Source organism: Cetorhinus maximus, chromosome 28 (genome assembly GCF_964194155.1).
Source record: "Cetorhinus maximus chromosome 28, sCetMax3.hap1.1, whole genome shotgun sequence".
Taxonomy (NCBI): domain Eukaryota; kingdom Metazoa; phylum Chordata; class Chondrichthyes; order Lamniformes; family Cetorhinidae; genus Cetorhinus; species Cetorhinus maximus.
In genome coordinates, this window is record NC_135906.1 from 27,621,615 (window position 1) to 27,635,445 (window position 13,831).

Consider the following 13,831-nt stretch of genomic DNA (forward strand, 5'->3'; position numbering starts at 1 on the left):
TATTTGGAGGTCTGAAGAAAACTCCCACCAAAGTTTTGCATCATTTTCTATCAGTTCTCTCAGTTCTATCCAAAGCAGTTCTATAGCTTGCTCACCCTTATGACTATACCCTCTTTCTATTGCAGCAATTGTCTCTTTCATCAGTATTACTACTCCTACTTTTCCAATTTCCCTGTCCTTTTAAATTCTATATTCTGGAATGTTTATCTCCTATTCATGCCCAGATTGTAGCCAGGATTCTATAATGCCCATTACATCAGTCTTTAATCTGGCTTTGCAATTCTAATTTGTTTTATTCCTTGTGCCACGTACATTTGTATATAAAACTCTTATTTGGGCAACAGACCCTATGGCCCAGATGCAGTTTTTCTCACACTTTCAAACCTTCACACACTTCTTGTTTTTCATCACTCCTGTTGTATCTTTGATATCTCATTTTTTTCAGACCTTAAACTATTTATTTTACACTTAATGCTATTTATGATCTGAGACTGAATTTTTGCCCCCATATGAAGGCAAGTGCAAAGGCGGGCAGGCACCGGCTGTTCTGAAAGTTTACTGGCACCATCCTACCCTCAGGTTATTTTCCTGGAAGTGGGATGCGACTCTAAAAGGCTAACCTCCCGCAAGCGGCGGGTAGCCAACTGAGGGGAATTAAGATCTACCAAAGTTTATTATCAGAGGTCAACTAAATTTTCCAGTCAGCCTGCAGGGCCTCCAAGGCATCGGGGACTAGGCCAGCTGCCTGCGGCAGTGAGGTGGGCATGGGGGTGGTGGGGGCCAAAGCCCAGACAAGTTTTGAGGTCTTCCCCACCTGCCTGGTCACAGTTGTTGGCCTGTGGATGCCCTTTGGAGGGACTGCTGAGTCCTTTCATTAATTTAAAAGTTCAAAAAGTTGGAGAGAGGGTGTCTCAAAGTAAAGCCACCCACTGTCTTTAGACACCCTTTTTTTCTCATCTGAACTGCAGGCTGTTGCTCCTTCCAAACTGGAGGGCCTCCTAATGGCCCTCCAGCTTTGAGAGCCCACTTAATTAAACAGTGCTTAATTGGACAGTAAGCCTGTCCTCTTGCCACTACATGACCAATTTGGGGAAAATCACTTGCCAGGTGACCCTTCCCACACACCATGGGGTCATGACCTCCATTTGATCCTGACCCAAGCCAAAACCCAAGATCCTGTTCCTGGACTTCTCGCTCATTCCTTTTTATCTTTAGGCTATTTTTATTTTGTTACAACCCACCCCCCCCTACCCCCCCGCGAGGCTCCCCAAAGTTGTTTATCTAGGTGAGACCCCTCAATTTGTCACCATCTGCCTGGGACACCCCCAAATTGTTATGCCCTGGGTGAGGGGGGGATGAACTGGCTTCCCTGTCTTTATTCAGCAACCCTCCTTCTGTTGGTCACAACATTAGGTTTAATCTAGAAAGGATCCCTTTTGCACATTCCTTTTTTCCTAGACCCAATTGTTGTGGTTTTGAAGAAGCCAATTTGATCAGACTTTCCTGAGTTAAAGGTGAGAGTAAGTTTATTAACTACTAAAGGCAAGAAAGGATAAAACACATGCATTTACAATCATACAGGTTAAAACTAAGAATTCAGCTTGAAGTAAGTGAATATATATATTTGGAAAGAATATGGAACAGCTCTTGACTCGTGGGGAGTAGATGATTGAGCGTTGCGGCCGTTGTGATTAGAGATTCCAGTAGAGCTGATTCCGGTATACTGATAGTCGGTTTTGAGGTTCCAGTGTTGAATTTGGCAGAGAGTAGTCGGTTTCAAGGTTCCAGTAGTGTTAAATTCGGTACAGGGAGAGAGATCGGGATGCCTGCAAAATGACAATTTGCAGGGGTACTGTGTGTGGCTGTTACTTCTGAGTCAAACTTCTGCAGCATTCCAGCCAGTGGCTTGTGTGCATTTTTAAAAACTCAGATCTTATTTTTAAAGTCCAATATTTCTGGATGCAATTCAGTGTTTTTCCTTCATTATCATGACACTTCCCCTCCTCCCCGGAATGAAATAAGATTCATTCTCATTTTGTTATAAAAAAGGGAAAGACTTATAAACAACAAAACATTCTGATTCATTCATTCTCTTAGCAATGGTCAATTTATCTTTCCCGGTTCGAACTGGGCTCCCTTAAGTTCTGGACTGGCCTCTGCAATCACATTTGATTTCCTAGGCATGTGGGTGATTTTTAAGTGGTACGGCTGGAGGAACAAACTCCAACGGAATAACCTGGTATTCTGAGTTCTTACATTTTTCCACAAAAGTTAATGCATTGTGGTCGGTATAGACTGTGGTCTCTCTGTACCCATTTCGGACATATATTTCAAAGTGTCTGAGGGCCATTAAGAAACCAAGGGTCTCCTTCTCTACTGCTGAGTACCGTTTCTGATGCTTGATGAGCTTTTTAGAGAAGTACTCGATTGGTCTCTCTATTCCAGATTCATCCTCCTGTAGGAGAATAGCCCCTACCCCGATGTCACTCGCATCAATGGCTACTTCAAATGCCTAATTAAATTCCGGGGCTGCAAGCATGGGCTTGTCTATTAAAATGGCCTTCAACTTTTCGAAGGCTGTCTGGCATTTCTCGGTCCAAACTACCTTTGCTTTTTTCTGTAGCAGGTCTGTCAGCAGGGAGGCTGCAGTGCTAAAGTTTGGGACAAACTTGCGGAAGAACCCACACATCCCCAAGGACCTCATGATTTGTGGTGGGAATGGGGAATTGGGCTACAGCTTTTGTACCTTGGCAGCCCTGAGCAGTATCTGACCTTGGCCTACTACGTCTCCTAGATAGGTCACTTTAGCCTTAGCGAACTCACTCTTTGTGAGATTGACCACTAGATCAGCTGGCTGTACTCTCTGGAAGAGGGCTTCCAGTTGCTCCACGTGGTTTTCCCAGGGCACTGTACGCTACAAAGTCATCCAGGTACAATACACAAGTGGACAAGCCCACCACTACCTGGTTCATCAACCTTTGGGAGGTAGCCGGGGCATATCGGAGTCCAAAGGGCATAACCCTAAACTGGTATAACCCGTCTGGAGTTACAAAGGTGGAGATTTCCTTCGTGGGGGCCATCAAGGGAACTTGCCAGTATCCCTTGAGTAAATCTACCTTTGTGATATAGGCTGCTTTATCTACTCTATCTATGTAGTCTTCCAGCCGGGTTATTGGGTAGGAGTCAGCTCGGGTGACTGCATTAACTTTCCGGTCATCAATGCAGGGCCTTGTGGAGCCGTCCAGCTTGGGCACGAGCACAACTGGGGAGCTCCAGCTACTGTTGCTGGGCTTTATTAGTTGACGCTCCAACATGTAGTTAATCTCCTCCCAGACCTGGGCCAGCTTCTCCGGGCCTAGACGGTACGGATGTTGCCTTATGGGAGGGGCCACTCCCACATCCACATCATGTAGGGCTAGGGTGGTACAGCCTGGCTTGTCTCTGCAAAAGCTTTTAAAGGCCTCGTCAGGTCTGCTTGCTGTTCTGCACCCAGATGGGAGAACAAGGAATCTAGGTTGGCTAGTATTTCTGTACTGGTTAACCAGAAAGGATAAAACACATGCATATATGGCCATGCAGGTTAAAAGTAAGAATTTAGCTTGAAGTGAATATATATATAAAAATGTATACGGAACAGTCCTTGACTCATGGGGAGTAGGTGATTGAGCGTTGCAGCCATTGCAGTTGGAGATTCCAGTAGAGTTGACTCTGGTAGATGGGTAGTCGATTTCTAGGTTCCAATACTGTTGAATTTGGTAAACAGTAGTTGGTTTTGAGGTTTCAGTAGTGTTGAATTCGGTAGAGAGGGAGAGAGATCGGAATACCTGCAAAATGGCAATTTGCAGGGGTACTGTGTGTGGCTGTTACTTCTGAGTCAAACTTCCTGCACTTGTTCGCTCTTAGAACACCCACCAACAGTTAAGCACTTTTAACTCACTTTTAACTCCTTCTTTGTATATTCCAAGTGGGAAGTAGAATTCACAAATCTCTCTGGATCACAGGATTTCTTGATGAGATGATACTTATCTCCTATTATGTCCCATTGTCTCTACTGGAGGGAGCAATTAGGTTCTGGATCTGCTTAGAAGTACCTTGTCTGGCAACAGGGTGGGGTTCCATTGCCTCTCAGGGAGCCACCCTGCAGCATTCCAGCCAATGATTTGTGTGCATTTTTAAAAACTCAGATCTGATTTTTAAAGTCCAATATTTCCAGACACAATTCGGTGTTTCTCCTTCATTATCATGACAACTTTTATTATTATTTCTGCCTGAGCCCTCTCCTCTCCTTATTGGTGATCGTAATAAACATGGGGCCCAAACTTTGGTGGAGTGACAATCACCGTTGGATTGCCACTCTGCTCCTTTTTACTTACTTTAGATTGGACCTGCACAGTTCTCACCAGGGCCTGCTGAGAAATGTGCAGCGCACCTGGTTCCTGAATCTTTCCAGTACAAGGCAGCAGCGTTGGGGAAAATGAAGCCACTAGTTACTGTTAAACAGTAATTTTAAAGGTCCCTTTGTTCAAATGCCACTTTGGGAAGCCAGGGAAAGGGTAAGGTATCAGGTAAGTGGGTAGGATGGGTTGATTTGGGTGGGGGAGCAGTGAGGTGCATGGGGGCTAATTGTGGGGAGGGGTTTAGTGGGGCTTCAGCTACCCAGGAGTTTGAAATGGTGTTAACTCTTCTAACTTTTCCTGGGTAACTATTCTTCTAAGAGAATTGAAACCATCCAAAATCTCCGATTTAAATCGGAGTGTAGGATAGTTCCCGGTGCAGGGTAATTGTCCATCGGAAGTTTAAACTTCCCAAGCAATTGCCAATCGGTCCTCGCATGGGATCATCTGGAGGGCTTTGGGGGGTCCCCCGACCATCTTCTGGGGTACAACCCTGCCCCAAGAGATGGGAAGTTCTGGGCCATGATGTCTTGCAAAAAAAAACCCTCCTTTTCAAGAGGTTTTTTTAATTAAGAAAACTTCCTTCTGATTTCAAAGTAGCTTCAGATTAGGGAACCTAAAATATCATAAAACGTAGTTCAGGTTTAATTACTTTTCATGTTAAAACCAAAGTGAATCAGCGCATAAGATGCTTTCAAAAATAAAACAATATCCCATCTGTACAAGTGATTAAGCTCTGGACTTCTAAACAAATTTAAATTCCAACACTACCTCTCCATTGTTTCAACAATTCTCAGCCAGACTGCTTGAGGATAAGGATCAAAAGTGATGTGATATTTATTTAGCATTTCGATTAATGATCCAATCAGCTGAACCTTAGGCCTTGTAGTGACTTTATATTTTTGGATTAACCAAGATGGAGAAGTAAAATCTGAGGTTAGCTGTTTCTCCATAGACAGAAGAAAAATCACAGTATAAATCACCTTGAGCTGCTCTCGTGCAACTCAGAGTGGCTATTTATAAGGTTGAACAGACTGCAACTAAAATTTCGGCTGGAGACTAGTACTAGTTCAGCTGGAGAGATAGTACTGTAGCAAAAATAAAACAAAGTGATTTACTAATGAAGTCAAAAGAAAAGACATAAAGCACATTACAATGAACAAGTTGCTAATCCATCAAAAAAATATTTAGCAGAAATGCATCTCATGCTAAATTGTTTACCATCCTATTTATACAGAAATGTATTGTTACTTTAATTAATGAAGTCTAGGAAGTGAATGGCTCACTCTGGCTTGAATTGTGTCCCCTACCATTCAACAACATTGATGACAGCTATCAGAACTCCACAGCCAAAGTGTGATGACCTGTGACCTGGAAGCAGTATAGTAAGGAAACTAATTTCTTTAAAATATCTGTGGAATCTGTAGTTGCTTTTAAGAATGCTTGAAATGGATTTTTAAGAGTTTGCATCAATTGTAAAGGGGTCTATTGTAATTTTCTTGAATACTAAGAAATACTGAGCCAAGTGACCTCGTGACCCCTTGACCTTAAAGCAGTGCCAACAAGAAAGAAGTTAACATACAATAGCCATCTGGCCAGACACAAGGGAGAGCTGCAGGTAAAGGAGATCTGCAACAGAGGGGGGAACAGAGAAGACACATTTGCAAGGAGCTGTGTGTATAGTACAGTTAAACAGGACAGAAAGCCAAAGATAGGGTTATAGCAGGGTTTGTGAATTGGACAGTTTTACTGCTGCCTCAGTCTTTACAGAGCCAACCAGACCATTTAACAGTTTTTATTAAAAAGGATAAAGGAGTAACTGGGGAATTTGTGCCATCAAGACTATTGTGAACCTAGCTAAGGAGATTCAACAACAGTGTGCCGTTTGAGTGATGACTGTCTCCAGGGACAGTGGATGGAACATGGCTGCCGGTGAACGCAATTCGAGGGTCAAACTGAGTGGGAAAGTGAGAGATCCTATGCACCAGAGGCGAGTTAGAGAACTCTGGAACTGCAGGTGATGCCACATGTCTGCAGGGAGTGATGCGGGTGCTTGTGGTTGTGAAAGACATATCTTTGTGGTGTCGACTATTTAAAATTAAATTTACCTTTTTATTTGAAGCATCATTTGCCAGTTAATTCACGTTTAATTTGCATTGGTTCTGATAGGTGTTAAAGTAAGAGTTACAACAAGTGAAATCTCATTGGTAATTTCTTCACTTTGGGGGTTGTTTAAAATTAGAGTCTTTTGATTTATGGTTTCCTCCATGGAGATCGTAACAAAAGCAGTTCCATACTAATAACTAAAACGATAGTAGCAATTCCCTTAAAAGAGCATAAGATAATTTGGAGAAGAAAAATACATAAACCACTCCCTGATTACACTGCTGGCTGAGTAAACAGAATTCATAAGTTACAAAATATATTCAACAACATGTAAAAGTTTAATTTGTGTGAAGATTCACTGCACTTTTCACTCACCTGCTGTGATGCCTGAACCTGCTGTACCACTTGTGTCGGCACTCCAGACTGCGCACCAGCAGAAGAGGAACTGGAATCTGAGCCTGTCTCGGTTGGCCTCATGTTTGCTTCTAAACAAAAACAGTAACAACCTGTTATAGCAGGCGGATGGTAAATGCCAAGCTGCTCAAATCCCAGAAGGAAACTTGAAGCAGCTGCCACAACTATTTGCAATTTGTTTTTATTTTGAGATGCGGGCTTTGAATTCAGTAAAAAGGCCACCTAGGTTTAGACAGCTTTTACAAAACTAAATTAAACATTTATTAATAAAAGAAATAATTTTAAGCACATACATAGGTGTACAAATTACTGCTATAATAACTTCTAAATCCCCTAATTAATCTAACTCCCAGTTACATCTCCATCAAGGCAACAATAAAACACATAGGTCAGAATTTTGCCCTTGATGGGCGGGCGAGCCCCACTGGCTCGGCGGCAGGTGGGCAGCCGATCGCCACCACCGAAATGGGCCCTGCTGCCATTTTAAGTGGGCAGGCCAATTAAGGCCCGCCCAGCGGGCCGCCCGATGGGAAGCGCCATGCGCTTCCTGTGTGGGGGGGGTGGAGGGATTCCCCAACTGTCAGAGTGCGCTTTTTTGCGCATGCGCGCGAAAGAGCGCACATCTCCCTGAGGCAAAGTGCTGCCTCAGGGAGATCGCTGAAAGGCTGGCAAATATAAAAAATAGAACAATAAAAAATTCATTAACATGTCTCCCTCATGTGAAAACGTCACATGAGATGGGACACGTTAATGAAATAAACAAAAACTTCATTAAACTTTTTTAAAGCCACTATCAAACCTCATCCCGCCACTGGATGAGGTTTGTAAAAAAATCACCTACCCGCCTGCCTGTTGGGCCCGTGCGCCGAGCTGAAGTTCGCACGGGCCCCTCAAAATCGTCGACGCTTGGCAAATTAAGGGCCTTAACGAAGCTTTTAATTAATGGTGGGCACGTGTCCCGCTGCATAGTGCGCCCACTGGCCGAAATATCGCGATGCCGCGTGCTGACGTCAGGATGCTCGCGCGACATTTTAAGCGCTGGCGTGCGGGCTCCGCCACCCACACGCCAGCCAGAAGATTCTGCCCATAGATTTAAATAGACCCAGGCAAAGCACACATCCTGGACAGTTGAATTTTAAAGTGAGTTTTTCCTCAGTTTTGGTTCCTTGTAGACAGCAACTTGAGGCTTTTCACACTTGTGCTAGATCTTAAAAATGCCTTCCCTTGCACACAGCCTTCTCTCCTTCATACATATTTTCTCCTTTGAATGCAAATTCCCATTGTTTCACTATGTCTTTGGACTTTACCTCTCTCATAATAAAAATCTATCATAGCACCAATTTTATCAGTAATCTTTGGGAAAAAATAAACACACTGTTTCTTAACTTCTCCTGGCTAGGTAAAACATTTCACCCCTGCTTTTGAATTCAAGTTAGTCCAGTTTATTTAAAAAGGCAAATGTTCCCTTTACACCTCACATTCTAAAACTTCACCCATGTTTACCTATTTAGCATTTCAAACCTAGCTTCTCTTCTTACATCAAGCCTTTAGACCAGCTGCCTCTAATTCAATTAATTCCCAGGCGCACACACATCCAAAGACACAGACCCCACTATTACTCTACAATAAATTCCAAATAACATTATGAAAATTATTACATCTTCCTGACACAACCCTTAATACTCATTCATAACTTCTGTTTTATTTGTGAAAATATTTGACATTTATTTTAAATAAATCCAAAGTAACAAATGATCTTAGGAGTTTGTAATATTACAGGAACATCTTCAGTTCCACTGGTGTTTATTTTACTTATTTTATTGACAATTTATTGTTCCAATGATGTCTCATTCTGAACCTTGGCCATGTTTTTTGCTTTATCTTTTCAAACTAGGATATCATTACCATACGGCCCATCGAACCTGCTCAGCCATTCAATACAATCATGGCTCATTTTCGACTTCAACTTCACTTTCCCACCTGCTCCCCATATCCCTTGATTTCATGAGGAACCAAAAATCTGTCCATCTCAGTCTTAAATATATTCAATGATGGAGCATCCATAACCCTCTGGGGTACAGAATTCCAACACAATGTATTTCCCCAAAACTGGGGAACTGTAGCACAGTGATAATGGTACTAGACTAGTAACCAGAGGACTGGACTAATGCTCCAGAGACATGAGTTATCTCACCACAGCACGGCAAACTGGGGGAATTTAAATTCAATTAATTAATAAATCTGAAATAAAAATACTAGTTTCATTAATAATAATCACAAAACCACTGGACTGTTGTAAAAACTCATCTGGTTCACTAATGTCCTTCATGGGAGGAAATCTGCCACCCTTACGCAGTCTGGCCTACATGTGACTCCAGAATGTGGAGTCATAGCAATATAGCTGACTCTTAACTACCCTCTGAAATCACCTAGCAAGCCACTCAGTTCAAGGGTAATTAGGAATGCAATAAATTCTGAGCTTGTCAGCCACACTTACATCTCAAGAACAAATAAAAGAAATTTGAAGACACAAGCTGATTGATTTAAACAATGAAATCAAGGGTACAAATTTGAGACTTAAAAGAAAAAAAATTACACTCAGCGCTAACAGGATATGGTATACCAATAAGCAAGAAGTTTATTTTAAATTGTCATGATGATGTGGCTTGTGCATGAGTGATATTAATCTTTAATTTCGTTGGCTGATCAAACATATATTGAACTGTTTAAAAAGGATTTTTTGAAAGCAGGAAAAGACACTGACTTAAGATGGCTGCCACAAGTCAGCTGATGTCTGGTATTGCAAGTTGCAAATCACTGAAAGCAAGCACGCAAGTGCAGCAAGCAGTTAAGGTGACAAATGGTATGTTGGCCTTACTGTGAGCGGAACAAACACGTCTTACTACTCCTATGGCAGGGCCTTGGTGAGACCAACCCTTGGGTAGTGTGCGCAGTTTTGGTCTCCTTACCTAAGAAATGATTTACTTGCCAAAGAGGCAGTGTAGCTAAAGTTGACCAGAGTGATTCCTGGGATGGCAGGATTGTCGTACGAGGACAGATTGGGCCAACTAGGCCTGTATTCACTGGAGTTTAGAAGAATGAGAGAGGATCCCATTGAAACACAGAATTCTGACAGGGCTGGAAAGACTGGATGCAGGGATGATGTTTCCTCTGGCTGCTGGCGGATCTAGAACACAGGGCCGCAATCTCAGGATATGGGGTAGGCTTTTTATGACTGAGATGAGGAGAAATTTCTTCACTCAGAGGGTGGTGAACTTGTGGAATTCTCCACCACAGAGCGCTATGGAGGCCAAGTCACTGAATATATTTAAGAAGGAAAGAGATTTCTAGACTCTAAAGGCATCAAGGGGTATGGGGAGAGAGCTGGAGTATGGTGTTGAGATAGAGGATCAGCCATGATCATGCTGAATGACGGAACAGGCTTGAAGGGCCAAATGACCTACTCCTTCATCCATTTTTCTGTGTTTCTATCACCTGTTTCTGTAAAGTTCCAATGTGAATTACAATTCAGACAAGCCACGACATCGTTCTATGGAATTTCACACCTGATGATGTCAAGGACTACTTCAAAAGGATTTACTGAAACTGTATTGGACCTCACATTTGCATTTCTACAAAGTTATCTCTCAAGCGGAGACAAAGTCTACTAGGACAATAGTTACATGGAAAGGTGTTCTTCCTATCCCATCAAGATGGATAACGGATGTTCAGGAGTTAAAGGCTGGGGGTGGAATCGTCTGGTCCCGTTGGTGGTGGATGGAATCATCCGGTCCCGTTGGCAGTGGGTGTCATGGTGCGTGAGCAGACAATATGGATTTTACGCCATTGTGAAATCAGTTTGCGATCATCGATCCACCCGTCAGTGGCAGGCCATGTTCCCTGCTGCCGCACGTCGGGAGCCTAATTTCAATACTTCAGCATCTCATTATAAGCCCTGCTCGCCAGAATCATCCCCCCACGCTGGATCATCATGGGCACATCGGCGTGTTTCACAACTGTATGTAAGCAATGTGCACCTGGTGAGCTGCACTTCGCTCGGGACCTCAAAGTTTCTTTGCCTACCTTGCTTCGGGCAGCACTCGCAGTTATCAGCGCCAGGCTTTGCAGGCAGCACCACACCGCTTTTGTGGGGGTCATGGGCAGGTCTCTATCTACCAGACAGCCGTAAGGTGGGGCTTTTCAACGGCTGCAGGGCTAGGGCTTGCTTGGGGAAGGGGGAGAAGTGGCCTCAGGCAAGGGAAGAGGCCACAAAAGGCATTCTAGTGATAGGTCACTGAATTCGTCTTGGCTTTCGGGGCCATGCCTTCACTGGAGCAGTCCTGGGCTGCAGGCATAGAGAACTGTGTGCGCATATAGGGCACCTGGAGTGAGGAAACGGTGAGGTAACATGATGGTGGGCAATTCAGAGGCCGACCGCCAGCCAGGTGGTGTATTTCCTGTGGCTGCATAATTAGTGAGCTGGTAAGCGAACAATATTGTGTGAAAACCCGACATTGCAGCCGGCAGCTAAAACATTGTTTTTCATGCTCGCTACCGCACTTAGTGTAAATCTAGGATGATTCCACCCAGGGATAATACAGAATCTAATCACCTCAGCCATGAAACAAAAGCCATGGTTGGTTCAGACATCAGCTAAGCGAATGCCTTCTGAAATCATTATGGGGAGAGAGGTCACGTGACTGGCATAACCATTTTTGGAATCTCTTTTAATGCAGCACACAAGCTGCTAAAACAGTAGTCTGATAAAGCTACCAATGAAGCAGTAATGAGTTCCTTTCTCTCCCAAGACCCTAACTCCATTCCAGTTTAAAATCCAGCACAGAGATAGAGAATTTTTCATCAAAAGGAATCTCAGAAGCAAAAATTATTGAATTTTTGGAAAAGACTGATTACATTTTAAAAAGGGACCGTCTCCAGAAATTGCAATCTACATGGGCTTCAACTCTACAGAATTTTCAAGACCACCATGCAAAAAATTTTGCTTCAGCCAACTGTACCAGTAAGGGACTCATAAACAGTGAACTCTTTTTTCCCTTTTTGCATTGAACTTTAATTTTGGCTAAGAAAGTAACTTCCTACAATATAATTTGTAATTGTGTGTGTGTGTGTGTGTGTGTGTGTGTGTGGGTACACGTACGGGGCACCCACATGAGCTTATCTTTTTAAATATTTTTTTTCTTTGCCTGGGTGAGTTCTTGACTCAATAAAAATGAACACCTTTTTGTTTTACACTCAAGAAAGCCTGCCAAACTAGTTTCTTTATAACCAGCACACATAAAAGCACAGACATTGAGTAAATATCTTCATCCTTACAAATTCACAAAAAATTCTGTATGGTCAAAATTGGAGTGGCATGATAGGAGACTCAATTTTTACTCCTCCTCACATGGCCATAACAAAATGCATAACATTTATCTAGTGTGGTTTAATTTTTTAAAATCAAGTGAAATGTCATTAACACTATTGTGTTGTCATTAAATTTCAAGGATATTATTACACAATTCAAATTCACTTGAAATCATGAAGCCAATCTATAATTTAAAAAAAAAATCAGCAATCACATTAGCCAACTGAAATCATGTATCAATTCTGTTTGTGCCACTTTCAAACTATATCATTGGCTGTTGCTAAGCACATGACTAACCTGATTATTTTATGTTTGATTGATTGGACTCTGAACCAAGCTCTGTAAGGACTGGCTGGGGGAAATAAGGACTTACAAGGTTTCAGATTATAGATAAATAAGGACATAAGAAATAGAAGCAGGAGTAGACCATTTGGCCCTTTGAGCCTGCTCCACCATTCAATATAATCACGGCTGACCTTCTACCTCAATTCCACCTTCATGCACTCATAAACAACAATACAGATTCCAACCATGGACATCGCCTAATAAAGGCACTGGAAGACCCCATCAATAGTTGTGCTCAATCCCTGGTGTAAGATTTCTGGTCCACATCACGGAAGGCCATTCAAAGCAGTTTCCTCCAGGCTATTGCCTCCTAGATAGGAACTGGACAAGGAATCAGGGGTCAATCTTCAAAACAGTAACAGGATTTTACATTGGGTCCAGAGGCTTGCTTAGTGCCAGAGTTGAATTTGAATTCACAGAACATATCATTTGTCTAGTGCTGACATGCTGAAAAAAAATCACTGACCTGCAAGGCCCAACACCGAGTGAGCCTGTATGTCTGTCTAAACATTTCCTCTCACCCTGAAGCAACACAGGTTCTGGAATTTTGTAGAAGCTACTTGAGAGATCACTCAATAGGAGCTAACTCAGCTGTGTAAGATGTGCAAGGAGTCTTGGACAGTGACTCAAGCTTCATTAATTAAACCTAAACTGCGCTTATTAATATGATGAATAGGTGGGAAAGTAAGTTGCAATGAAGAAATAAGAAATTTACAAATGGATATGGACAGGTTAGATGAATGGGCCAAAATCTGGCAGATGGAGTTTAATGTGGATAAGTGTGAGGTTATGCATTTTGGTCGGAAGAATAAAAAAGCGACTTATTATTTAAATGGAGAGAAACTTCAGAATGCTTCAGTGCAGAGGGATCTGGGTGTCCTCGTGCATGAATCACTGAAAGCTAGTATGCAGGTACAGCAGGTAACAAGGAAGGCAAATGGAATTTTGGCATTTATTGCTAAAGGAATAGAGTACAAAAATAAGGAAGTGTTGTTGCAACTGTACAAGGCATTGGTGAGACCGCACCTGGAGTACTGTGCACAATTTTGGTCCCCTTATTTGAGGAAGGGTGTAGCTGCATTGGAGGCAGTTCAGAGGAGGTTCAGTAGATTGATTCCAGAGATGTGGGGCTTGTCTTCTGAGGAGAGATTGAGCAGGTTAGGCCTATACTCGCTAGAATTTAGAAGGATGAGAGGAGATCTAA

General features: G+C 42.7%; 1 protein-coding gene across 5 annotated transcripts in view; it reads right to left on the reverse strand.

Annotated features, from left to right (window-relative positions):
* The window catches only part of LOC144668975 (MHC class II regulatory factor RFX1-like), a 118,116-nt gene that overhangs the window by 63,056 nt on the left and 41,229 nt on the right, over positions 1–13,831 (reverse strand). For all 5 annotated transcript variants that reach the window (XM_078531513.1, XM_078531510.1, XM_078531511.1 and 2 more), the window contains exon 3: positions 6,876–6,985. In XM_078531513.1, the coding sequence (XP_078387639.1) occupies positions 6,876–6,985 (110 nt within the window). The remainder of the gene's footprint in view (positions 1–6,875; positions 6,986–13,831) is intronic.